Source organism: Tachysurus fulvidraco, chromosome 12 (assembly GCF_022655615.1).
Source record: "Tachysurus fulvidraco isolate hzauxx_2018 chromosome 12, HZAU_PFXX_2.0, whole genome shotgun sequence".
NCBI classification, from domain to species: domain Eukaryota; kingdom Metazoa; phylum Chordata; class Actinopteri; order Siluriformes; family Bagridae; genus Tachysurus; species Tachysurus fulvidraco.
The window spans coordinates 5317720-5344861 of NC_062529.1; the positions used below are offsets into that span (position 1 = coordinate 5317720).

The 27142-nt window shown below is 40.2% G+C and overlaps 1 protein-coding gene across 1 annotated transcript in view; it reads right to left on the reverse strand.

Moving 5' to 3' along the window:
- Positions 1–27142, reverse strand: part of ush2a (Usher syndrome 2A (autosomal recessive, mild)) — a 197430-nt gene that overhangs the window by 143188 nt on the left and 27100 nt on the right. The window contains exons 8-14 of the mRNA XM_047821321.1: positions 26438–26659; positions 21908–22001; positions 12389–12584; positions 10095–10225; positions 8844–9039; positions 5562–6200; positions 1291–1474 (exon numbers count right to left, since the gene is read on the reverse strand). Coding sequence (XP_047677277.1) covers positions 1291–1474; positions 5562–6200; positions 8844–9039; positions 10095–10225; positions 12389–12584; positions 21908–22001; positions 26438–26659 — 1662 coding nt within the window. The remainder of the gene's footprint in view (positions 1–1290; positions 1475–5561; positions 6201–8843; positions 9040–10094; positions 10226–12388; positions 12585–21907; positions 22002–26437; positions 26660–27142) is intronic.

Below are 27142 nucleotides of genomic sequence, written 5' to 3' on the forward strand. Positions count from 1 at the left end.
TGTTGATCTGGAAGCTGCTTATGGTGGCTCACACCGTTTTTATTTTTTTTCTGCTTTCCTCAGCATGGCTCGGGGTTAAATATCTCCTTGGAGCTTTCTTTAAGGTCATTCAAACAAGACTTCAGACCAAATGTACCCATGGGCACTGGGGTCTCAGAAACCTGATATTATCAAAAAAATATATAATAAATAAATAAATAAATAAATAAATAAATAAATAACACACAAAACTGCTGAATGTAAAATATAAAAAAGGGGAAAAAAGGTTTTATGTTTGTGTGTCTTATTGCAGGTCAAATGTGCATGCTGGCAAGAGTTTCTGAAGTGGATATAATTAACACATGACGTATTTACTGCTTAATGGATGTATCTGATGAATCCAGTTCCGACAGCATTAAAGCATATGATCATTTAGGCAGGTTACCGTAATGGCTGCTCTGACCTTTTATGAACACAGGCTGGACCTGCAGGCCATCAAACTGCTAACTAGCTGAAACAGCCATAGCAAAGTGGAAAGACATGGTAATATAGATAAGACTCAGTCATCAGTGTTATTCACGGAGAGAGGGGGCAAATTGTAATTGCAAATTGTTCTACAGTTTACATACAGCAAGGCTAAAGACATTTAAGGTTACTATATATTTCCTATATAAAATCAAACAAGCTAAGAGACAGATTAAGTTCCGGTGGGTCAAATAGGATGTTTACATACATTGTGTTAGCACTGAAGGCAGCTTAAGTGGTTAAGGCTCTTTGTTGTAGTTCGGAACATCAGGGAAAAGGTCCAGCAAAGCCAAGCTGCCACTGTTGGACCCCTGAGCAAGGCCCTCAGCCCAACTGGTACACATCTTGGAGTGGGGACTTCTTTCTTGAGCTACAGACTTTTAGATGTCTGTGATAGAACATGCATTTACTTTGGTACTGTACCTCCAACTTTACCAGCTCCTTTGTTGTTGTCCTGACATTCAGATGAACCTTTCCTATCAAAGTTTCTTCATCCTTAGGGGTGAATTTGTTTCTCCTATCAAAATGATGGCTATTGTCAAAAGATTTTTAGATTTGCATACAATTGTTTGTACAAATGCTATGGGCGCTTTAGGAAATTGTTCCTAAGGCATTTTAAAGAGTCGATATTCTTTTTTTGATTGAGTTGCTTAAATTTTCCTGTCATTGTTTCACAGTGGTTCGAACGACCTTAAATCCAGCCACAGGTGCACACACAGATGTTTATGTTTGTCCTCAACTGTATGTTTTTCATCTTGAGATAGATTGTCAGAGTGCACCACTAACCTTCCCATGATGGGGTTAAAACCGAAGTAAAACTCCAGGCATCGGTCACACTTGCGGCCAGCGAGGGACAAATCAGCACATGTGCATTGCCCCGTGTCTGCGTCACACACGTGTCCAACTGCTCCCATTGGGTGGCAGTCGCAGGCCTCACACACACCATGATGTTTGTCAGAACGGAAGAAACCTGTAAAAATAAAAAAAGAATCAAACGAGATGCATCCACAAGCCTTAAATTCATAGTTGGCCACAGTGGGACCATATGGTTATCTTGTCTTATAGCAAGAGAAAAAGGACTACTTTTAAGAGAAGAAGGAAAGACTTTGTGAAACTCAAGGGCATCATTCAGACAGGAAGGACCAGCAGGTTTGAGATGTTTCAATCACAGCCTGCTCCACAGCCCACGGGTGAAATACGAGTGAACAGAGCTGTGACACACACACACACACACACACACACACACACACACACACACACACACACACACACACACACACACACACACACACACACACACACACACACACACACACACACACAAGGCTGAGGGAAGGGGGATGGGTTCCAAACAGAGTCATCAGCTCTTGTAGATGGATCTCCCTCTTTCTCCCTGCGCTTTCAATTTTCTCCTGCCAGCACCACTCTCAGTGCACATGCTTTATGTGCTGGGTGGACCGGAAGGCTCGGTGGAAGCTGGGTACACCCCGCACTATTTCATCAGGTGCTTTGTTTGAAGAAGGAGCAACCGTACGTCCTCGTCTGGTTACTGCATTTAGGTTCCATGAGGTGTTCTTTAAAGGGCTTGTTTTTTTTTTAATGTATGAATATTATAAAGTCTACTACTTAGTGCTAATAACTATGACTCCATCCATCCATCCATTTTCTACCGCTTAACTATAACCCTAACCCTATTTACATTTTTGTAAATATTTTATAATACCTTTTCTTGTGACAACACTAAATAAATGACACTGTGCTACAGTGTAAAGTCGAGAGTGTACAGCTTGTATAACAGCGCAAGTTTGTTGTCCCCTCAAAATAACTCAACATACAGCCATTAATGTCTAAACCACTGGCCACAAAAGTGAGTACATGACTAAGTGAAAATGTCCAAATTGGGCCCAATTAGCCATTTTCTCTCCCCGGCATCATGTGACTCAGTGTTACCAGGACTTAGGTGTGAATGGGGAGCAGGTGTGTTATCGCTCTCACTCTTTCATAATGGTCAATGGAAGTTCAACATGGCAACTCATGGCAAAGATCTCTCTGAGGATCTGAAAAAAAAGAAAAGAATTGTTGCTCTACATAAAGATGGCATAGGCTAAAAGAAGATTACCAAGACCCAGAAACTGAGCTGCACCACAGTGGCCAAGACCATACAGGGGTTTAACAGGACAGGTTCCACTTAGAACAGGCATCGGCATGGTCGACCAAAGAAGTTGAGTGCATGTGGTCAGCGTAATATCCAGAGGATGTGTTTGGGAAATAGACGTATGAATGCTGCCAGCATTGCTGCAGAGGTTGAAGGGGTGGGAGATCAGCCTGTCAGTGCTCAGACCATATGCCACACACACTGCATCAAATTGGTCTGCATGGCTATTGCCCCAGAAGAAAGCCTCCTCCAAAGATGATGCACAACTGTTTGCTGAAAACAAGCAGACTGAGGACATAATTTACTGGAGCCATTTCCTGTGGTCTGATGAGACCAAGATAAACTTATGTGGTTTAGATGGTGTCAAGCGTGTATGGCAGCAACCAGGTGAGGGGTATAAAGACAAGTGCGTCTTGCCGACAGACAAGCATGGTGGTGGGAGTGTCATGAATGCCAACATGTACTGAAGCATGATCCCCTCCCTTCGGAGACTGGTCCGCAGGGCAGTATTCCAAGATGATAACGACCCCAAACACTTCCAAGACGAGCACTGCCTTGCTAAAGAAGCTGAGGGTAAAGGTGATGGCCTGGCCAAGCATGTCACCAAACCTAAAAGCTATTGAACATCTGTGGGGCATCCTTAAATGGAAGGTGGAGGAGCGCAAGGGTCTCTAACATCCACCAGCTCAGTGATGTCATCATGGCGAAGTGGAAGAGGACTCCAGTGGCAATCTGTGATGCTCTGGTGAACTCCATGCCCAAGAGGGTTAAGGCAGTGCTGGAAAATAATGGTGGCCACACACAATATTGACATTTTGGGCCCAATTTGGAAATTTTCACTTAGTCATGTACTCACTTTTGTGGCCAGTGGATTAGACTGGCTGTGTGTTGAGTTATTTTGAGGGAAAAGCAAATTTACACTGTTATACAAGCTGTACACTCACTTTACATTGTAGCACAGTGTAATTAAGAGATATTATAACATTTTTACAAAAATGTGAGGGGTGTAAAAATAAATGTTTTACAACATTTAAACTACTGCAATCCCTTATATTGGCTCTACAGATGATTGTTCACCAAATATCCGAAATTGAGTATGTGAGATTTATAAAGAATAAATGTAGCCAAAAGGTTTCTGGACACATAACATCCATTTGAGACTTCCACAAACTGTAACCAGCATGTTGGAAGCAAACGACTAGTATGACTAGGATGTCCTCATGAGCCTCTCTTTGTGCAAAGGAGCAAAGACCTCAATCACACCAATTATCAGAAAAAGGCAGGACTAAATTATAAATGGCAGTGTAAACAGAAACACATGCTATTGTGTATGTCATGGTCATGTGACCGCAAACGTTTGGCCATATAGTATATAGTCTTGAGTTTCTTGTCTCTCTTGTGTGCTTCAAGGTTTGGAGTTCTTTACAAGAAATGATACATATTAGGATTTGGAGTCAAATAATGACCGATGATACTTTTTTGCACGATTTTTAGACAAGTATGAAGTATGAAGCACTCAGCACTATGTCTATGTGAGATCAGAGCCACACATGTTGTACAGTGAAATGATACTTTAAGAAGTAGGGACAGTTGTAACAGGGGACGGTTGTAACACCTTGAATTCCTTCAATCAGAAAACAACCTGATGACACGCACTGTGCACATGCTCAGTTAGTTTCCCTCAATTTTTGCCATAAAGGGAGCCACATTTGAATCTTCCTGATGGAGTTACTGTATCTACAAAAGATTGTTTTTGAGGTAAAAAATTACTTTTCTTTCTGATGTCTTTTTTGGATGCTGTTATAGGATCAAATGTCTATGAATTCAAACAAGTATTATTAGAATCACCGTTTTGTGAGCTAAAAATATAAATGGCTAACAAGTGTCAAACTAGCAGTCAAGCTAGCTCACATGAGACGACATGCGTTACAATCGTCCCTGTACACTGGGACGGTTGTAACAGTGGAGAGACTGTATTAAAATCAATTTTGCAACCTGTACATATTTCATAAAACCACTTACATACATTGTTTCAGCAGTTGACAGATTTAAGTTTATAATATAACAAATTGGTTATTTCAGTAAAAATGGTTTTTGAAGTATTGCTAAAAAATGCAAAAAGTGTTACAACTGTCCCTGGTCTCCCCTAAACCTTAAGAAACTCCTGTCAATTTCAATATTATTTCGCATGTAGCTTCAATGTTTATTATCCTGTAAGGTTCTTCCACCTTCTAGCCCTCATGTTTTTGACTGGAATATAAGATTTAATGTTAAAAAACTTTGAGGCTTAAAATGTCAGCATGGTTCATGCAAAGGATTTGTTAGCTTTACAAAGCAAATACTGCTGATTTAGTGGCGTTTATTAGTCTATTGCCAGGGTTTTATTTTACAGTAAAAAGCCAGTTTTTGGGACAATCCATGTTCACTACGGATACAATGAGAACAGATGCTTGAGTTTTTTATGAAAAAATTGAACTGCTTGAGCAGCTGGCAATGCACCATGATGTCAGTGGGCTAGATATTTACCCAAAGAGGTGGCCAAACTTGCTAATCCCCCAGAGGATCTTCTAATTCTTAATGGCAGAAATGGCTTTGCAACAGAACTGACTCTAGACCGCTTGCAATATCACTGACTACTAAAACGTATGCTACTCCTGGGGAAAACAATAGGAGCAAAATTCTATATGGAGCCAAGAATAAATGCAGAGAGTAGCGATCTGCTACACAATGCCTATTTATTCTGTTAAACAATAGCAGAAATAAAAGCATTGGCATGATCAACAGCTCAAAATAATTAAAATTTACCCCCCTCCTCATACCATTACACATTTATCATGTTTTTTTGTTCTAGAAAAACAACATTTTAGTAACATTGTTTTTATTATCAACTGCTAACACTCACCTGGCTTACAGGTGCTACAGTCCACTGCTTGATGGTTGGGCACACACAAACATTGCCCACTGTCAGGGTCGCACACCGTTTCAGCCAAGGTGCCCACATGGTCGCAGTTGCATGGTTGGCAAGCGTGCGTGTCATTACCCAAGCTCAGGTTATACATATGTGCAGAACAGTGGTTACAGCGAAGACCTCCCACGCCACTCTTACACTGGCACTGCCCACTTTCCTTATCACAAAAAGCTGATCCTTTACCGGTGCCCCTGGGGTCACAGTGACACGGCTGGCAGCCCTCAAAGCCCGATGCGTACCAGCCATCACGGCACGAGTCACATTGGCGGCCCTCTGCATGTGGCCGGCACACACACTGACCTGTTAACGGGTGACACACTGAGCCTGGGACAGTGCCAGCAACACTGCAGTTGCACGACATGCAGACGCCACCCGTAGTCGGACCGTAAGTGCCAGGAGGGCAGGTGTCGCACAGGAGGCCCTGGATGCCACTCTTGCATTCGCACTGGCCTGAGAAAGGGTTGCAAAACTGGTGGAGAGATCCGTCTGGATTACAAGCACACGGCTCACAGCCATCTGGATTGGTGTGGTTAAGAAACTTGAAGCCATAGTTGCAGCGGTCACAGGAAAGACCTGGAAACAGAACAGGATAATCATCATCACCTTGAGCTTCCATGTTAAATAATTAAAAAAAATAGACCATTAAATCTGCTACAATACAATATGATTCTATTCAGCAGCTTCCTATCCAGTCATGAGTTCACAAGTAAATAAATGACAATGTTTATTTAAAGGTATGTAAAAATCACCTTACTGATGCAAAAAGTTAAACATTATTTACACGTCAATCAGAATGTCAGTTATAATATATGATAATCAACAGTAATTAAGTTTGGATTGGCTTTTAAATCTGAGTAAATCCAAATCAGCCAGTTGTAACATTTCCTGTCCTCCTACTGCATCTTGCACTGTGGAGTCAGTTATAATCTGAGATTGAGTACAGAGGTTAGAGTCATGTCACCTGAACAAACTAACCAGTTTTATATATGATTACATACAGCCATAATGCATGTTAAAATACTCTGGATGTGAATGCACAGATGTGTAGATTAATTTTATTAAACCAGTTCTAGAAAGTGCAGAAATGGATGTCCCTTGTCTCATAATGCCAAGTATAAAATCATGGGAAAGAAATCTTTTTTTAAAAAGAAAAATAGCATGTAGTAAATTGGGCTGTAAGTGTAGGTGTGTGTGTGTGTGTGTGTGTGTGTGTGTGTGTGTGTGTGTGTGTGTGTGTGTGTGTTGGCAGGGCAGTAGGGAAACGACATCATTAAGTGAGGCCCTTGTCCAATGATGAATGACCCACCTCGGGCATAACACTTAATTTCACTAAAAGAAAAAAGAAATAATAATAATAATAATAATAATAATAATAATAATAATAATAATAAATGAAGTGTTGTTGCTTCTTGGTAAGTAAGAGGTTAAAAATAACTGCAGCTGCAAAAGAATTTCAACATTAAGAATTACTCCTATTGAAGTTTGAAGAAAAAAAAAGCAAATACAAATTATATCTTTTTTTTTTTTTTTTTTTTAAATATGCACGGCACTTATTTGAATATGCCATACATATTCCTGACAGGTAATCTATTCCTAATGTTGCTGAGCAGAGCCTAAGGGGCACCGGGTATTGCTGCTATAAGTAGCAGGGACTCCACACTCAGCAGCTGCTTTCTGTTCCTGCACTAAGGCACACTTAATGATGCTAAATTAATTTCAATATTAATATATTGCTCCCTGCCCACGGTTAAACCTTGTTACGATGTTATGTTAAGTGTGCAAAGTGACACAGATGAATGCCCTGATAACAACAAAGCCGAACGCCTTCGATTTGTTAGTGCATTTGTCTGGATTTGGATATTACAGGGAGAGAATTGGCTGCTTTTATTTATGAGAAGGATACAAAAGAAGTGTGTTATAGCTGACGGGATTTAAACTGGTTCGCAGATATGATGTTTGATTACGTGTTATTGTGCTTGGGATTAGAAAAAAAATAGAAACTGTAATCTAGGCCAAGTGCTGGTCTTCAAGTTGTAAATGTGTGTGTGTGTGTGTGTGGCCGTGCAGTTGTGTATGCATGATATGTGACGGTGTGGTTACACAGCCAGGCTCTGTGCACTCGATCAGTAATGCCCCTCTACATATTCTCATGCATCAAAATTTCAAAGTGTATTGTGTACAAGGAGTTCCTGGGCCACTTGATAAATTTTGCCCTCGCAAAGCCGCTGGTGGCCGTGAACGTGGCCGAGGTAATAAATTGCCATAATCAAACCTAATTTCTGAGAAATACCTGTGGGAGCGACAAACAAAGAGGCACGTCTCGAAAGCGGCATGAAAAATAGCGGCAACGGCCGAAGTTTATTCTAATCGACTTGGCGTTGAATTACAAAATTAAAATTAGGTGAGCCCTTGATATTCTGGCTTAAGCAATTTTGTGCGATCTAAGTAATGTTCGTTTGCATTTCATAAGAAATGCTTCAAAGGCACGGTATGGGGGAATGGAGGAGATTTATCACAAAGGGCAGAGATGCTTAGGCCAAAAAAAAAAAAAGAAAACACATTTGGTTTCAGCTTGTGTTAAACTTACAGGGGATGAAAAAAAGGAAAGTGACTGAGCATATGACTAAAAGTCAGCACAGTACATTCATAACCTAAATGTATCTATTTTACATAAACTTTGTGCAAACATTTTTGCTGTTTATCATATTGTGCAGCTAAAAATGCTTTATTTTCCAACTTGAGTTTTTTGTGCAGAAAATAAAGAAATAATCACACAAAGCTCTGTGAAAATAAATAATAACTTGGTGATACTGCAACCTCAGGATTCTTCTTTTAAACTCCTACCAGTGAAGACACTTATGTAATGACTTTTTATGGAAGCGGGATTTGACTGAATGTGTGTTGTAATGATGTCACGCAAGGTGTGTTGGTCCAAATCTGCAGAAATGTCTCTGTTCATCAGAATATCATGGAGTTTCCTGGTTTTAAATTCATTTCTGTGATTGAAAAAAAATCACAAAATTCTGGAAGGTCTGCAGAATGGATTATTTGTGGTTATTGTTTATCCAATATTTTGCTTAGAACGCTCTGAACTTTGAGGAAGTGAAATACTGAGAGAGTGAGAGAGAGAGAGAGAGAGAGAGAGAGAGAGAGAGAGGGAGGGTGAAATTGAAAGAGAAGGAGAGATGGGGAAGCACAATGTTTCTTGATACCTACCGATTACGTTAGTCTTACACTGGCATTGCCCTGACTCCTGGTGACAGGTAATATGCGGCCACAGGGTCCCAGAGGCGTTGCAGTTACAGTCGAGGCAGCCGTCGGCCAACGATGCCTGCAGCTTATAGAAGCCCTGCTGGCACCGATTGCACTGTCGACCAGACACGCGTCGCTTGCACTTACACTGGCCTCCCATCTGTAGAGAAAGGCAACAGAGCCCCAATTAGGACACTTCAGCAGCTGAGTGTGTGCTCATGTCACGGATGGCTACCTCAACCCCCAAACCTCCAACCCGGTCCCACTGGGAGACTTTCTTACCTCCATTAGTTGGGTAGAGACTGAGAAAACCTGAACATATCTGGTACATCTTGTGTGTTATCTTGATAACAGAGAGACTGGTTTGATAGCAAATCAAGGGCTGTAGCTTGGATCTAACACAGATATAGCACATTTCAGGGAGCCAGGACTGACTTAGACTTTGGTCTCTTGCAGTATTAAAGCTTTCCAAGACAGGGTTACGTTATCGATCATGCCAATCCGGATATGAAATCTGGTTCCTTATTATAAAAATGATGATCCCCTTGTCTTATATATTACCCATTTGTTAACCGCAGACACATGGCAATGACTTGCTCGACACCCTCCCAGCTCCTCAGAGCAATAGCACAGTCCAACAAATCAAGCCATCAAGCGAGTCAGGAAATAATCATTCCCAGAATTTAAATAAGGTAACAGTTCCAACACGGGTCTGACCCTTCTATTGATTTCAAATTTGTCATCCAGTATATCTATTGACATGGATCCTCCCTAGGCCAATGAAAAAAAAAGCTTTTCATGGTGCTTGGGAAGGCAGGAGCAAAGGAAAGATTCTCTAGAGACAAGGCCTTCCTAATGACACTTTTACATACTCGAAGCAATCGCCGTTCCGATCACAGCCATGATAAATGCGGCGCTGAATGCTAAAATCGTCAGCAAATATATTGATGCGAGCATCTCTGGTGAAGAATGGGCCTGTTGCTTTCTATCAATGTGTAATTTTGTAGTCTATCAACAAGCAGAGGATTAAAAGCCTGAGATCTGTGGTTACTGGTGCACAGAGATTTACTGCGGCTTGAGAAATTGTCTAATGTTTGACAACAAAAGCTCCTCCAAGGCTGGTAAAAAAAACAACAACAACAATCTATATTAATGTACTTGATCAGATAAAAGTGCCTGATGATAATGGAATGTGTGTGTTTTTGTAAAGCTTACCTGGTCACACTCCAGACTGCCATTGACCGTTCCATTGCTATTACATTCGCAGGGTTTACATGCATCCGTAGCCCACAATGATGTGCCGACGTCTCTGTAGAACAAACTCTGGCACCGCTCACAGCTCCTCCCTTGAAAACAGACAGGTGTGTGAGGTGAGACGTATGTGTGAAGGCCAGTGAGTCTAATTCTCAACATATGAAACAGTTAATCTTTTAGATCTTTAGGCTGAATTCATTCATTAAACTTCTTTTGTGCTTTTTTCCATCTCTGCTTCCTTAAAGATCCATGCCATAGCTATAGACGTCTATAAGTTCAGTTTGAACAGCCTTTCAGAGTCATGCTTCAGTCTGGCCTTTAAAATTTCACATAAGATGCCTGAAAGTGATCACCATCCTTTTGGAGGAGTGTTTCCTGGACAGATTGAAAGAAAAGTGTAACTATTTGGCCAACAACACTATTTGGTAACAATCAGTGTTATGCATAGAGGAAAAAGCATTCAGTTCCTGATGGTGAAGTGGTGACACCTGAAAACAGATAGTACCATAAGGCAGTAGGACAAGCCGGGCCTATCGATCTACTTATACTGAGGCAACAACTTAAAACAAGAGCCAGAAAGTTAGTCATAAATGGGTTTTTGAATAGGACAATGATCATAAGCACACTCGGGGAAAAATGGCTTAAAGAAAAACTAAAAAAAGGTGAAAGCATTAGAGAGGCAATCACACGACTCCGACCTGAAATCTGAAAAATTTCTGGAAACTAAAAAAGTGTGTCAAAGCAAATGGGCGCACAAACCTGAGTTACACCAATTCTGTCAGGAGAAATTGGCAAAAACTGTACTGTGAGAAACTTGAGAAAAACTACCCAAAGCAGTTACAAGTGCACACTTTTAAAATAAACTCTTATGGAAATAAAATGGATAGCCTACTTGACTTAACACAGGAAATGCATTATGTATGTCAGGAAATGGGTGGAGTTGTCAAAAAATTCCATTAAATTATTTCATCTCATGTTTGTGTTCTTTCCTATTTAAATGCCCATGTGCTCTTTACAGGGATCAGCACTCAAATCATTGCAAGCCTTTTTCCTGAACTGCAAATTAAACTGATTCTTTATGTTCAGTGCGATTTTGTTCATTACCACCCCGTTACTGGGCAAGAAAAAAGAACCTTAACACACATACACAATAAATCCAATTACAAATCTGAATTATGGTAAATGGTAAATGACTGGATCTCATATAAATAAAGCAAAACCCCAGGACTAAGCTTCAATTAATGGCTTTGCAAATGTAATTACTTTAAAATGCTCACAAGCTTCCTTCACTTTTAATATTAATACACCTGATTGCAATATGTATGAAATGTTGCATCAATGTGAACTAGTTCACAACAACTGTACTCATAATTAACCCTAGCGTAAATACCCTCATAAATAACCCTTATTACAGAGTAAAGCAATAAACTCGATTTTATATAATAAAAGAACAGGGAAATAAAAAAATAAAACAGTGTGGTGGGAGTAACACTATTACCATTCGTACTCATATTAGGGAAACCTGTACATTTGTGCAATTTTCCAGTCAGATAATCATGTGGCAGCAGCAGCACCATGCAGAAAATCAGACAGATACAGATCAAGAGCTTCAGTTAATGTTCATATGAGGAAAAATAGATGATCTCAGTGACTTTAACTGTGGCATGCTTGCTGGTGCCAGATAGACTGGTTTCATTATTTCAGAAACTGCTTTTCTCCTGGGATTTTCTCACACAGAATCAGTGAGCAGGTGCTTATTGATGAGAGAAGGCAGTGGGGAACAGCCAGGCTGGTTTAAGCTGCTACTAGAACACAAACAACTACTTTTTACAACTGCAGGGAGCGGAAAAACATCCCAGAAATGCATGGAGATGTGGGATCTTACTGGTTATTGTGTTGGATTACCAATCAGAAGGTTGTACGGTCGAATCCCAGGTCCACCATGTTACCAACGCTGGTGCTCTGAGCAAGGCCCTTAACCCTCAGTTAATCAGTTGTATTATATGAAAAATGTAAGTCGATCTGAATGAGGGCGTCTACCAAATGCTGTTGACATTGAATGAATGGATTGCATGGAGTAGGATTGTTTAGGAACTTCCCCTGCACTCGAATCTGCGGCACATAAGGAGCGATGAAAATTGAAAAAAAAAAAAAAGCACTGCATATTTGGCCGTGTCGATAACTAAACAAATAAGCAGCGGGACAAGTTCTTGTCCATTGATGTTGCCAGTGAGTGAGTATCATGATGTTGTTACCTGTGGTGTAATGTGTGCAGTTATCACACACTCCTCCTCCGCCTCGGAAGTGGTCCTGAGGATGAGGGTCCACGCTGGCATCGTAGTGGCAGGAAGCCGCATGGCCGTGACACTGGCAGGGCCGGCAGTCATACGCCTGCACCTGATTCCCTGCTCGGAACGGCTTGTCATTGAAGAGAGCTGCGCATCGCTCACACTGTCCAAAGAGGCAGCGACATTGATCAGATTTATAGTAGACAACCAACGAACAAATAAAACAGAAACAACTTCAATCAATCAACATGAGCCATTGTAACCAACATATCAGGCCAATGTTAGTTAAAGAGAGTAAAAACTAAATCAGGGCTTTAAACAGGTTTGTGTTTTTCTAAACCGTTATTACAAAGTAGACAAAAGTGAACAAAACAGATTTATGAGACGACGACTCAGGTAGCGGTGAACGCTCTTAACATCGTGCTGTTGTTGGAACACCCAGGAAACCCAGGGGGATTGTTAATTCACAGCCCACCTGCTTCTTACAGCCTTTTATACACACCATGAGCCTGACAAGTGGGCAGATACTGTACCACTGGGATTTAGGTATTTATACCACACACAGTGTTTAAGAGCTACAGAAAACAGCAGCGCTGAAATCTAGACTTGCTCATTGTCTATTATGCTTAATAATAACTTTACTCGGTTAAAGATTTTCAGGAGACTTGAACAGATTTCATTTTTGTTTTTTAGAAATGGATTAAAAAAAAGTGTGGTTAAATCTAGACATGTTTCAGAGTATTATATAAATAAAGAGTGTGAGAGTTTAATGCTTCCTGTTACTGCAGAAAAAAAAATCAAATTAATGTTACAGTTCATTTATTAATATTGTCTACCACAGTGTATAGTAGTTATCTTTACCAGTCCATCAGCAGAATGGAAATCAACAAATTATTACATTCGTATGATCCGTTCTACATCACTGTGGGCAAAAAAGCTCAAAATATAGAGACTAAATGTTGATTTCATGTGTATTACCTTTACGAAAAACAATATGTCCAGTCACACACATAATATTACATGTTTTATAATGAGTGCCTTTCACACATAATATTACATGTTTTCAAATACAAGTTTTTCACTTTTTTATTTTCTGTTCAAAAGACATTTGAAACATATACAGTATTAGCTCAAGTCAGAAAGTCCTATGACTATTTTTATATTTTCTGTCCCAGGAAAAATGGGTCAGTCCTGTTACTGACACTCATCTAGTTACCTTTAGTGTGATTACAATTTACAAAAGGTCAGCTGTCTATACAACTGTCTATAATTTGGACTCAACTTCCCATCATGCATAGTGGCTTATGAGCACAGCTGAACCGGCTCCACTCTCCACTGTACACCTACTGTAGACGTCTGTGTTCATGCTCTCACCTGTACTTAACACTCTCTCTCATGCACACACACAAACACTGTCTCTCACACACACACTCACTCTCCTGCATACACACACACACACACTCTTTCACACATGCACACACACACACACACACACACACACACAAACACTGTCTCTCACACACACTCTCTCTGTCATGCATACACACAGAAACACTCTCTCTTTCACACATGCACACACACACACACACACACACACACACACACACAAACACTGTTTCTCACACACTCATGCATAGACACACAAACACTCTCTCTTTCACACAGCACACACACACAAACACTGTCTATCTCACACACACACACACATGCGCTGTCTCAGCCACTTAGAGAAGTATACACTCAGTTTCCCTTGTGATATTACCAGCCTTATTTCTAGTGTATGTTTATTCTAGATTCGATCCTGCTTTTGCCAGCTGTTTTTGTCTACAGCCTTCTCTCTGATAACCTGTTTGTCTGCCCTGTGCCTGTTTACCTACCTTGAGCTTGCCTTATGTTTAGCTGTATATAAACCATTCTAACCTGCAGCTGCATCCATCTCTAGCTCATATCCATCTCTGAGCTACATGCACCGCTTCAGGTTTTCGGTACTAATGGAACTTTTCTGGGATGTTTCTGTTTAAAATTCAAACCACAATCTAAACTCACTTGTGTAATCAGCCAGCAAAATAAACTGGTCTTCACTGAATTACAAGCAGATCAAAGTCGTGTTGTCCTGCTAAACAAACAACCTCATCATTCAGTTTTGTCTGGTGCCCAGGAAGCTTCCAAATATCAGCCAAATCCCCAGTTGAAATGCTGGTGTGTGTTGGAATCGTCTGCCACGTGTTTCATGCTCGTCTCAGCGTTTAAATTATACTTTTTATTTTCTCTTTTTGGTTAATATTTTACATTGGTGCTTTCATTTATTCATTTCTTTTCTATCGCAGTTTTTGTATTTTTCTCTTTCAGGAGACACTGTTTTGTTTCCTGTCTTTAAACAGCTAGCAGAGGATCTTTTTAATATTTCAAATCTGATTCATGTTAAAGGTACGTTATCATTAAGTATGGTGCACACTTTCAGCTTGTCCAGTGTGTGAGCTGCAGCATGTTTAGTAATTCTTCCTCCATCATTAGCATTCATTTAACTTGTGATAAGTGTATGTTAGTTAGCTCTCTGACAGATAAGATCTCAGCTTTAGAGGTGCGCATCCAGACACTAGAAAACATTAGCGATAATGATAGTAATGCAGTTTCTGTAGGGGAAAATCTGGATGCCTTAGGCGGTGTTAGTAACCCTCCAACGCCGGCATTAGAGCCCTCACAGTGGTGCGAATAGGTGATGACTCGGCGGCATAGTCACAAAGCCAAAGCTAACGTTAATGCTTGCCCACGGGAGCACCGCTTCTCTCCGCTTCACATGTCTAACAGGTTTGCTCTCCTCACTGAAGGACCTGCTGAGAAACCTGAAAAAGCTCTGGTTACAGAAGACTCCACCTTAAGGCATATGAAATTTGCTAGGCCTTCAGGGAGCTCTAGCAGCATTGGTTAGGTGTATTCTGGGAGACAGGGCGCTGGACATAGCATATAATTTTAGGGTCTTAGGCAAGCACAGGTTCTCAAAGGTAAATTTCTACATACTGTAGGAGCTAACAATATACACCTTCGTCAGTCAGAGTAACTTAGTGTAATTTTGTATAGGTGTGTAAATTAGCGAAGGCGATGTCCAATGTTGTAGTATGCTCTGGCTCTATCCCAATGCAGCATGGCAATGTAGCTTACAGCAGGTTATGGTCGCTGAACTGCTGGGTGTCCAAGGCTGGCCTCTTAGGACGGGACTCTTATTGCTAATGAAATGATTACTGATAAACATTTAGTGTTCTGTGTTTAACAGAAACATGGGTCAAACCAAACAGGGTTGTCACATTAAATGAAGCTTATCTACCTGATTATAGTTATATACATCAGCCATGTCTAACAGCCAGAGGAGGAGGTGTCGCCGTTATTCATGAAGATAAGCTCGCCGTCAAGCAAGAATCTAGACATATGTCCACTCATCCTACGTTCTTTACATTAACATACATGTAGCAACAAAAAATAAGTCAAAACATGAACTTTAAAACAATCAGGTAGGATATTAAAACGTAAATGGTGTCAAACTAAATGATCAGTATTTCGATTATCGTGGAAGGAAAGCCTTCATAGCTATAAAAAACCTTTGATTAAAAATTCTGACCTCGACCAAGAAAGCTGTCCAACTATAGGCCAATATCAAACCGCCCCTTTATCTCCAAGATTCTAGAAAATGTTGAATGCTGTATCTCAGCAGTTATGCTCATACCTACATAGGAATAATATTCATGAAATGTATCAGTCAGGATTTAGGCCTCATCATAGCACATAGATAAATTGTAAATTGAATAAATTTGTTGCTTGATCTTAGTGCATCTTTTGATACCATTGACCATGCTATTCTACTTGATGGGCTAGAACATGTAGAACATGCTCTCCTGGTTCAGGCCTTATTTGACAGATCACTATTAGTTTGTAGATCTAAATGGTGACTACTCTAAACAAACAAAGGTAATGTTTGGTGTGCTGCAAGGTTCTGTTTTAGGCCCATGGCTTTTCCTCCATATATTTGCTACCCCTTTGTGCAATTATTCGTAGACATAGTATTGGCTTCCACTGTTATGCTGATGACGCACAGATATATGTTGCAGGTAAGTCAGATGTGAGTCACCAGCTTAATAAGATTGAAGATTGTGTGAAGGACATTAGACAGTGGATGCTTACTAACTTCCTCCTGCTTAACTCTGACAAGACAGTGCTTTTATTAGGTCCACAGGCAGCCAGAAGTAAGCTTTCTGATCACAGAGTAACTCTGGATGGTCTTTCTATTACATCATGTGCAGCAGTAAAAGACTTTGGTGTGATTATTGATACCGGTCTCTCATTTGAAGCTCACATAAATATCACATGAGTAGCCTTCATCTCAGAAATATTGCTAAGATAAGAAATATGGTGTCATCACTCTCACTCATTTTCTACCACTTATCCGAACTTCTCGGGTCACGGGGAGCCTGTGCCTATCTCAGGCGTCATCGGGCATCAAGGCAGGATACACCCTGGATGGAGTGCCAAGCTATCGCAGGGCACACACACACTCTCATTCACTCACAAACTACGGACAATTTTCCAGAGATGCCAATCAACCTACCATGCATGTCTTTGGACCGGGGGGAGGAAACCGGAGTACTCGGAGGAAACCCCCAAGGCATGGGGAGAACATGCAAACTACACACACACACACACACACACACACACACACACACACACACACACACACACACACACACACACACAAGGCGGAGCGGGAATCGAACCCCGACCCTGGAGGTGTTAGGTGAACGTGCTAACCACTAAGCCACCATGCCCCCATTTGTTAACTCTATGTTGTATTATTGTAATGTTTAACTGTCTGGATGTTCTATTAGGAGCATAAACAAGCTCCAGTTAGTCCAGAACGCAGCAGCTAGAGTCCTAACTAGAACCAGAAGATATGAACATACCACCCCATCTTATACTCATTGGCTCCCAGTTAAATTTTGCATAGATTATAAAATTCTATTATTAACCAATAAGGCACTTAATGTTCACGCACCACAGTAAAAAAAAAATTGTTCCTGTAATGTTGCCTTACACAGTGGCACACATAAAGCTCATATAAAAGGAGACACTCAGAGCAAATATTTCTGTTTTTATCTAGCCTACTAGGGGCAATAAAATTCATCGAAATGTTTTTTCCCCACACAAATGTTTCTTCACAGTAAATGTGATATCAAATCTGTTTCTGCTCTCTGTGATGCCCCAGGTGCTTGTTCATAAGCATCTAAAACTGCTACAATCACTAAAATGCTGTGTAAGGTTATCCAACCAAGGGAAAAACAAACATCTCAAACTGAAAGCCAACAGCGTTCTGACTCATTTATCAGACTTGTGAAGATAAAATCATTTGTTTGTGTATAGTGATTTAATAGTGGCAGAATAGAACACCAATGTACTGGTAAAAAAGGTATAAACATCGTAGCCAACAGATTTCTTTTGCTTTATATAGCTGATAAAATGTAAGAGAATGGTGAAATAAATAAGGATCTTGTTTAATAGCCTAAACGAAGCCTAAATGAAATGATCAACAATGTTGCTAATTCAAGTTTCATCCATGTTTGCCATTTGGTATCAATGACGTGAGAATGCTAGCATTGAAACTGGAGGGGATTCTGATTCGGTGGGAAAGGCCTGCATGAATACAGCGGCTAATTTCACGCTCCTTCGCCCAACCTTTAGCCTGCCTCAGAACGCTCCACTTTAGCCAGCAGAGCCGTCGCCTTCACCGCCACGTAACACTGCTTTGGATAAGGCCATGGTTTGTTTCGAGCGTGCAAACGCCGGCGTCTGCATACCAACACTCTGACATTTTATACTTCTTTATTTTCCTTTCCTTTCATTTATTTAAAGTTCAGAAGGATGAACTGACTCAGATCCTGTTTGAGTGTAAGCAAGCTGAAGGGAGGCACACACTCTGGACTTTAATCTCTATGAAAGCATGTACATGACTCTGGCTCGGTTAAGAAGTTTTCGCTGTTAAGAGAGATCGCTGATTGTTCTGGCATGTGTCAGGTGACTTTGGCTGCTTTAATGTCACCAAGGAAATTGTGAGGATTGGATGGGAGTTCATTAGCTCCTAGTACAGCATTCGTCAGAATAGAGAAATTAAATATTCATTATTTATGTCCACTTGATCCAGAACTGAATATCATATAGACAGACAAGTGCTCCCCATTTACAACATTCGCTAGCACATGTACAAAGCATGTGTCTCATGTGGAACGGCCGATGCTGCAAGCAAGACTTCCTGCTAATACAACACGGTATACGACATCTTACATATGAATGTTCTCAGGGAAATCTTTATTTCTGTAAAGCAATGTGCACTAAAAAACTGCTATACAAATAAAACTAAACTTATGATTCCAGGAAAACTTAATAACATAAGCTTCCTGTGGAAGTTTAAAATTAGGGGGGAAAAATCTCCTATCTGACAATAATAATAATAATAATAATAATAATGTTCTTGAAAGTCATGATTGCTTTGACCAATCAGTGTTGCACTGAAACAAGACATGGACACTCGCTCTGGCTCTGCACTGTGGCCTATTTAAATGCAGTGCGTTTATGCGTGCGCGCATGCACACACACACACACACACACACACACACACACAGCAGATTGCTTCAGGGTAGACCCCAATCCCATCTCCAAGCCAGCTGTTCAGGTCCGGGTGTATTTCTGGTCTGATGTTTATCACCTTCTCTCTCTCTCTCTCTCTCTCTCTCTCTCTCTCTCTCTCTCTCTCTCTCTCACACACACACACACACACACACACACACACACACACACACACACACACACACACACACACACACACACACACACACACACACGCTTCTTTCCAGTAGCTGTGCTACATGCGTCCCCAGCTTGTTCCTGTAAACGTAACAATGGCGTGGAGGAAAGCAGCGGCCTGCCGTGAATTATGCATGCTCGCTTGTGAATAATTCAAATCACCAAACGTCAGGTTTAAAAGTTTAATACAGGACTCGCTGCCTGTGTGTCGGAAAGTCCGCAATGCGAACGCACAGTCTCTTGATAGAGGTGTATTTAAATAGTCTGAATACAAGTCAGAATATTAATAAAATGCTAGATGTTAAAAATGCTCTGGCTGTGGAATGTAGAGGAATGAGCACTCACTCTCAAGCTTGATTTCACAGTAGAGTAAATCTGACTGGAGTACAAGTTAAAATAGATTTTTAGACATAGTCTTAGCAAATCAAAATCTAACTGATAAAACTAACTGATAACTTTGGATTTTTGTTCCATTTGCTCACATATGCCCTAAAGAGGGGCATTAGCTATACGATACTGTAAAGGATTTTCAGTCGTGTTCTTCAGAAAAACTAAAATTTTACTGAAATACAGAAGCAACCAGGTTTTGTCGTCAGAAGTCTTCGATCATCACCGGCTGCAAAGCAACCCTAATGGATCAGTGATCAATCGGGGTAGTTTTGGGTTCATCTGATCACATGATACTGTAGTTCTGTTGGTGTTCAGTGAAATGTGATCAATTTTGCCAATTGTGCCAATATTTCTAGATGGCACAACGATGTCATTAGATCAGAAGAGGACCATAGACCCTACATTAGTGTGTGCTTTGCCAAACAAAGAGACTGCTAAAGAAACAACCTAGAAACCTGTGAAACAGGATCAAAAGTACATCTGAATCCTGAATATTAGAAAATTATTGGTTTCATGTTCGCCTCTCCAGGCTTGAGGGACCTATTCCTGACTCCACCCTAGATGTGTGTGTGGGTGTTCTGGGTTTCCTTCACTGGTGCCACGACCACCGCTGTATCTCTAACTTGCCCATAGTGTATGAATGGGTGTGATTGTGTGTGTGATTGTGCCCTGTGACTTAAGTGCCAAATGCTTTGTGACAAGTCTCCTCGGACCAGGTTCCCTTCAACCCTGTGGTTCAGTACAATAAATGGATATATGGATATAAGAGAAATTGGAATGTTGGATGTCATATTTTCTCTGGGCCCAACCTCCATGTACTGTATGCTGAGCAAATGTGCAGCAGATATCTGTGAAACAAAACCTTTGCTCAGTCTCTTTGCTGGTTCTCCTAACAGCAGTATCTGAAAAAAAGAGTGTTCTTGTTGTGGATAAAGGAACAGAAAAACAACTTTTAGAAATCCCAACTGATACACTGGTTTACACTCACACATGAAGCTGACTATTAAACATGCTTTTGATGACGATGATCCTAAACAAAATTTCAGCTTCACAAGAAGTGCACTGTGTTTCCATCCAGAGCACAGACGTATTAGAAGTACAGGAGACAGTACTGAACTGTTATGTAGCACCATGAGCATCCTGATGAGACGTGGTTTCATTTTACTGTGTCCAGTGTTACCCAAATGAGGATGGGTTCCCTTCTGAGTCTGGTTCCTCTCAAGGTTTCTTACTCATATCAGCTCAGGGAGTTTTTCCTACCGTAAATGTTAAGAGATATATGTTTTAAATTTTAAATTAACATTTTTAAGTTAATTTTAAACTTTGAATGTATGCATTTATTTCTTTATTTTTATTTTTATTCTTATTTTAATTTATTTTTGTTATTATTATTTTTTTTGTTTTCTTTCTTCTTTAAAGTTGATTTAGGACAATGTAAACTCTTCAAATTGCTATACAAAAAAATGTAATTGGATTACTGTAAATGATAAATAAAAGCTGTAAAATAAACACTTTAGAAGTTTGTTTAAACAAAGAAAACAAGGCATCATTGTAGTCCATGCAATTCTGATGTTGAGACAATAAATAAACAAAGCAATTGGTCAGGTCAAATACATTAATTTGATTTAAACCGAATTTTAAAATATGATTTTAATCTTACTGGGAAATGGAGCGTTTGGAGCAATGTTTTAATTGAATATTTCTGCTCAGCTCAGTAACATGTCAGAATGAGTTTCACTATTGTGAGCGACTCAATATTTTTGCACATAGTAACTTAATATTTTTGTGAAGGAGCAATTTGAATATTCGGCCAAATCACCACTAAAGCTGAAGTTATTAAAGCTCCATAACCTGCTCTTTGTGTGTGTAAGAATGTGGCACTAGTAAAAGTGTGAGCAGTGGCAACGTGTCATCAGAGCCTTCCTAGAGATATAATTACCTCTGCTGGACTCATCAGTAAGACACCCGGGGGCTGATGGGACAGAACGATTAGAGCTCTGCTGCCCGCAAAACCACTTCCTCCTCTCCTTCCATCCTCTCCCTACCCCTCTCATTCTCCTTAGTCTCCCTCCTTCTCTCTTTCAAGAAACGGGATATGTGTGTGGTGTGCACACTCTCTTTCTCCTTCTCCTTGCCTGATCAAGCCATTAAAGCCCGTTTTTTGAGAGCGCTGTTCATTACAGGGAACTCTTGCATGTTATTACGGGGATGTGGTTAATTATAAAAATAAAAAAAACAACAAGAACAACTCACGTTATCTCCATGTGTGTGACTCTCAGGAAGGCAGTCGCAGCGGTACGGCTTCATGCTGGTGTCGCAGCTGGACGCATGGCCATGACACTCGCACCTATGTTGAAAAAACACAAACTGGTTAGGACATCAAACCCCCCAAGACTGATAATGGACGTGTCTCAGCTGCACTTCACGCTTTGCGCTGAGGAAGAGAGCAACATCACACATCAGTATAGATCTATTTTAGCATTAGATCACTTCTGACCAAGTAAATATACATTTTCTGCGATTTGTTTTGTTTTGAGAAAGATATTATCTGTTCAGTGCTTAATAATTTATGGAATATAATTAACTTTCAACACATCTGGTGTAAAGTGACCTTTAGAGTTTGAGCTGAGCTGTTTATCTTTCCCTGCTTTAGCTATTACAAGCACACACGGGTCATTCTTTACTGAATGTTGATTGTTAAATGCAGTCATGTCATGGGAGCTCAGAAAAAGCTGTGCATCACAGCTCCCCTCAGCCCCAGCATACAACACGTCCTGATCACTGGCACCTGAGCCTGAATTCCACTCTGATTAGCACCATTACATTTGTTTCTGTGGTTCAGTGTCTGTAGCTGAAGTATTTGTATCTCTCTAGGACTTTGTTTTTGGCTTGTTCTTCTAGTTTATAGTGCTCCCCCCCCCACACACACACACTTTGTGCTTTATATTATAAATGATCTGCATCCATGTTGGCCTTCAGGTTATTTACATTTACAGCATTTTCTGACAGGGTGTATTAGCTACAGTAGCTTTGTTAGCATTTCACATTCAGGATGGTTTTAGTGTCACTTTGGTTATAAGTACACTTCTCTAAAGCTGTAATACGTGTTTGTTTTGCATCACACTAGAATTCCTCACAATCTGAGTTATATTTTACTCTCAGTTTGCTGTCTGTATTCACCACGATTGTTTATATTGAACACATGAACGACTTCATTACCATGAAAACATACAATGTTGCCTTACGTCATTTCCAGAGGCCCACAAAAAAGGATTTGGACGCTTAAGCCACAATTAAACCTGTGAGTGTCACTGCATTAGAAGCAACATATCAAGTGGCATTTATTTTAATGATACCACAAACACACTCTGCAAGCAGAATATTTCTCAAAAAAATAAAAAAACAAACAACCGTATGTTTAAAAAGATCCAAATATAAAGGCTTAATTTGAAATAAAATTATTTAGACACTCAGGAGCACTTCAGTTGTCAGTCAAGTTAAATGTGATTATACTGCTAGGGACAACAATAAAGACAACTGACCAGATCCATCCACTATAAACGTATGTGCAGCTAAGATACCACTGCAAAATCTCTTTCATTCTATAAACTACTGACATTTCTCCTAAATGTCTTTGCAGAAGATGACAACTGGTCAAAATAACAAAAGACGCAAGGCCAAGAGTTTTCAGTCCTCAAATAATGCAACGAAAACATTTCACATTCATTTTTAAACGACACAATACTAATGTTTTAACTTAGCCTGTGCTTGTATTCAACAGACACTGGAATAGAATGGTTGCTATACATGTAGCCTTTTTTAGGGTGGCTTCAGCCTCCTGTCAGTGATCTCAGCCACCCTAAAACTATAAGTATAACTTTTACTTTCAAAAATAAACAATAAAAATTATGTTAAAATGCAGGACATGTTTTTGGAAAGAAATTTATGTATCAGTTTGATCCAAGAGCGAATTTTTTTACTTTGCTTTCACGCACGTGCGTTGTAGGCTTTCAAAAGTGCGTCATCAGCTGTCTGCTTTATTTGAGCGGAGAAGCCCAGAGTCAGTCAGAGCGCAGTGAAATGTCACTATTCTTATTATCAGAGCTGATAGTACAAACAAAATATTAATGCAAACAATCCAGTCAATACTGAATAAAAATAACATTATTGATTTTTTCTTTGTCTTGTGAATATTTTTTTTATTAATGACTGCATTCATTGGACACACTGTTCGTAGAGAATGCACACACACATGAACTGATTTGATTCAAGACTGGCATCATTACATCATGCATAAAATTTTATTGTCCACTTTTGCCATTTTAAATAGTACCATAACTTTTGGCTTACTATGTATTCATATAATGTATAATATAAAACTCTTCTTGTTATAATTCTCACTGAGGGCTAAAACCCCCTAAAGATGAAATCCTAGAACCGCCCCTGATGTAGAGATTCTGGTTTAAGAAAAATTTGGAGTGGTCTCTTAATTTTTTTCAAAGGATGGATGGATGGATTAGTGAGTGAGTGATTAAAGAATGAATGAATGAGTTAACAATCTGGGTTGATGATCGGAAGATCAGGGTTCCTCAGGACCGCCAAGCTTTAATCCTCACTGCTTCAAGGGAGCTTTATGATGACTGACCATGTGCTCTGACCCCAACATCCAAAGCTGGGATTTGTGAACAAAAGTATTCCACTGTCTTGTAATGTTATTGTCTGACAATAATAAAGGTCATTTAGAAGAAGCAGCAGCCTTTGAATCAGCTGGTTAAAAAGTGGGAAGAAAGTTTTGGTGAAAATTCCATCAAAATTGTAGAAACTGTTAAAAAGAAACAAAATAAAGAAAAACAGACGAGAAGCAGCAACTAAGACGGCTTCAGTCATTAACATACTGTAGGATTAATGAACATAGGCCACTCGGTCTGGCATGTTGTTGTCAAATGCAGGGAAATTCATGTTTGTAGACTGAACCTATTGCTTTTATTTTTCCAGTGTAAGTGTTGCTGGGAATCTGTCATCAGTACCGAGGTGTCTTTTACAAGGACCGGTACAGGAGCACAGTGTCAGTGTGATACCTGATAGCAGTAGGGGTAATAATGCACGCATACCCTACTTTAAACCATCTGACTGTAACTCTCTGCTTTCAGGATTGTAGGATCATTTTCAAGATAGAAATCAACATCCAGATTTGTGATGAGATCCATTCCTAAAAGTAACAAAAACTAAATTTCACTGAATTTTCACTATGATTGTGGTCATTATCCCTACTTTCTCCTGCGATGCAGCCTTTCCCTTTACTCCTACACATCAGTCCCATCACTCTCTTCCTCTCTCACACCCTCACCTGCCCCGTCTTCCTCACACTCTCATCATTTTTACATCTCAGGCTTTCTTTTCTTCTCTATTATATCTCTCTCTTTCTGTGCATGAGTAATAGGGCTTCCCATTCAACATTTATAAATGCCAGCGGAAATACCATTGGCGTGCTGTAATGTTTGACACGGAAGCTGACAGGTCTCCATCAGGCAGAGCTGGCACCTTTGGGTCATGGCTTTAATTATTCATCCTCAAAGGCCCATTATTCGTCGTCTCTGCTGGGCCTCGTTTAAAAAGGTGGACCCTTCACCTCCATCAGACCGGTAAACATGACAGACAAACAAAAGGTGAGAGTTAAAAGACAAGAGAGACAGAGACAGAGAAAGCTGTCATTATGGCTGCAGGTTATTACTGTGTGAGTACAAAGCTGACGCTAATGTTCACAGATGCAGCTTGACACCCTGTCAGAACACCACAAAGGCAGAATTTACACACATTTTAGCCCCCCACCTCAACCCCTCAAAGGGGAATCCACAATTGTTTACTCTCTCCCTCTCGCGCTCTACCTGCCTTTGCTTCCTCTACGTAAACTGTCGTGACACATCAGACAAGACGCAGAGCAAAGCGGGAAAGGGAGCATAAAGAGGTTAAAAAAAAGAAAGAAAAAAGAATGAAAGGAACAAGAGATGTACCTCTGAATGTCAAAGGACGATGAGATTTCACCGTCTCTAAATCTCAATTTCTGCAGTGCCGATTTAACTAGCTCTTAATTAAAGCTGCCTCCGCACACACACACACGCGCACACACACACAGGCATGCTGCCTGCATAATGACATAATTACCATAGGCAGCACAGAAATTCCATGTTTCTGCGGGTGGATTGAAAAAAAAAAAAAGAAGGAACATACCACAACAGACTGATCTTTTTCTCTGAAGCTAACAAAAGAGAGAAAACTGCTTCAAGCAACTCGCTGCTCAACTACACATTTTTAAAAATGACACTTAAACATTTACCAACAACATACAGAGGTTGTGTAAACTTCAGTCTCAGTATGTTGTCAATTTGGCAAGTTTTCTAAATGTCTTTACAAATGAAAATATAAAATTCAGAAAATAAAGGATCCACCATCTGAGATGTATTTGTTTGACTCTTGCTGATATATATATATATATATATATTAGATAGATAGATAGATAGATAGATAGATAGATAGATAGATAGATATAGATAGATAGATAAAGCTTCTAAGTGTGTATTCCCCAAACTTCTGCCCACTCTCTCGATGTAACCACCCTGCTGCTGCCTTTCGCCCTCTTAACGAGCTCTAATGAATGCATTTTCTCTATAACTGTGTCAAATATAAGGAGCAAATTAGAAATAATGTATTGAAAGGGGTGAAATTAGGATGGGCTGGTGGTGTAATTAGGTCTGATGAACGTTACAGAGAAGAGAGGATTCTGACCTGCCACTGATGGTGATCTCGTCCACGGCGTAGTAGCGATGGCGAAAGGGCACGTGAGGGGCCCCGGTGTGGTACTGACCCTGCAGGTTGATGCGCACTTGTGTGGCTCTCACAAACTCTTGCAAGGTGGCACTGTTGTAGAAGTTGTTGTAGCCTGGTCGCAGGTTAGGCTCTGGGGTTAGCATGCTAAATGTGATGTTGCCATTGGTGAATGGGATATCGCTGGGGGAGAAGGAGGGGAGCGTGAAAACCTCGAAACACAAATATTTTAATTACCATATAAATACAATTGGCAATGCTTAATAATTATTCTGACAGGATGGAAGGTGTTGAGTATTTATCCCAAACAACAGAGTGTTGTCAAATAGCATCGTGTACACCAATCAGCCATGACATTAAAACCTCCTAAAATAATGTAGGTTCCACAATAACAGCTGGTCCGCTGTAGCACAAATAAGTTTGCAAAAGATCTTTTAAGTTCTGCAAGTTGTGAGGTGGGGCCTCCGTGGATCGGACTAGTCTCTCCGGTACATCCCCCACATATGGTCAACTGCACTGAGATCAGATATGTTCTTCTTTGTTTCATTTTATAGGTCACATAAACCTGCCCATTTAACAGGGGTGTGTAGACTTTTTAATCATCATGGAATCATATGGACTTCGCAACAACAAGATCTGAAGCCAGCTGAAGTTGAAGAGATGTTT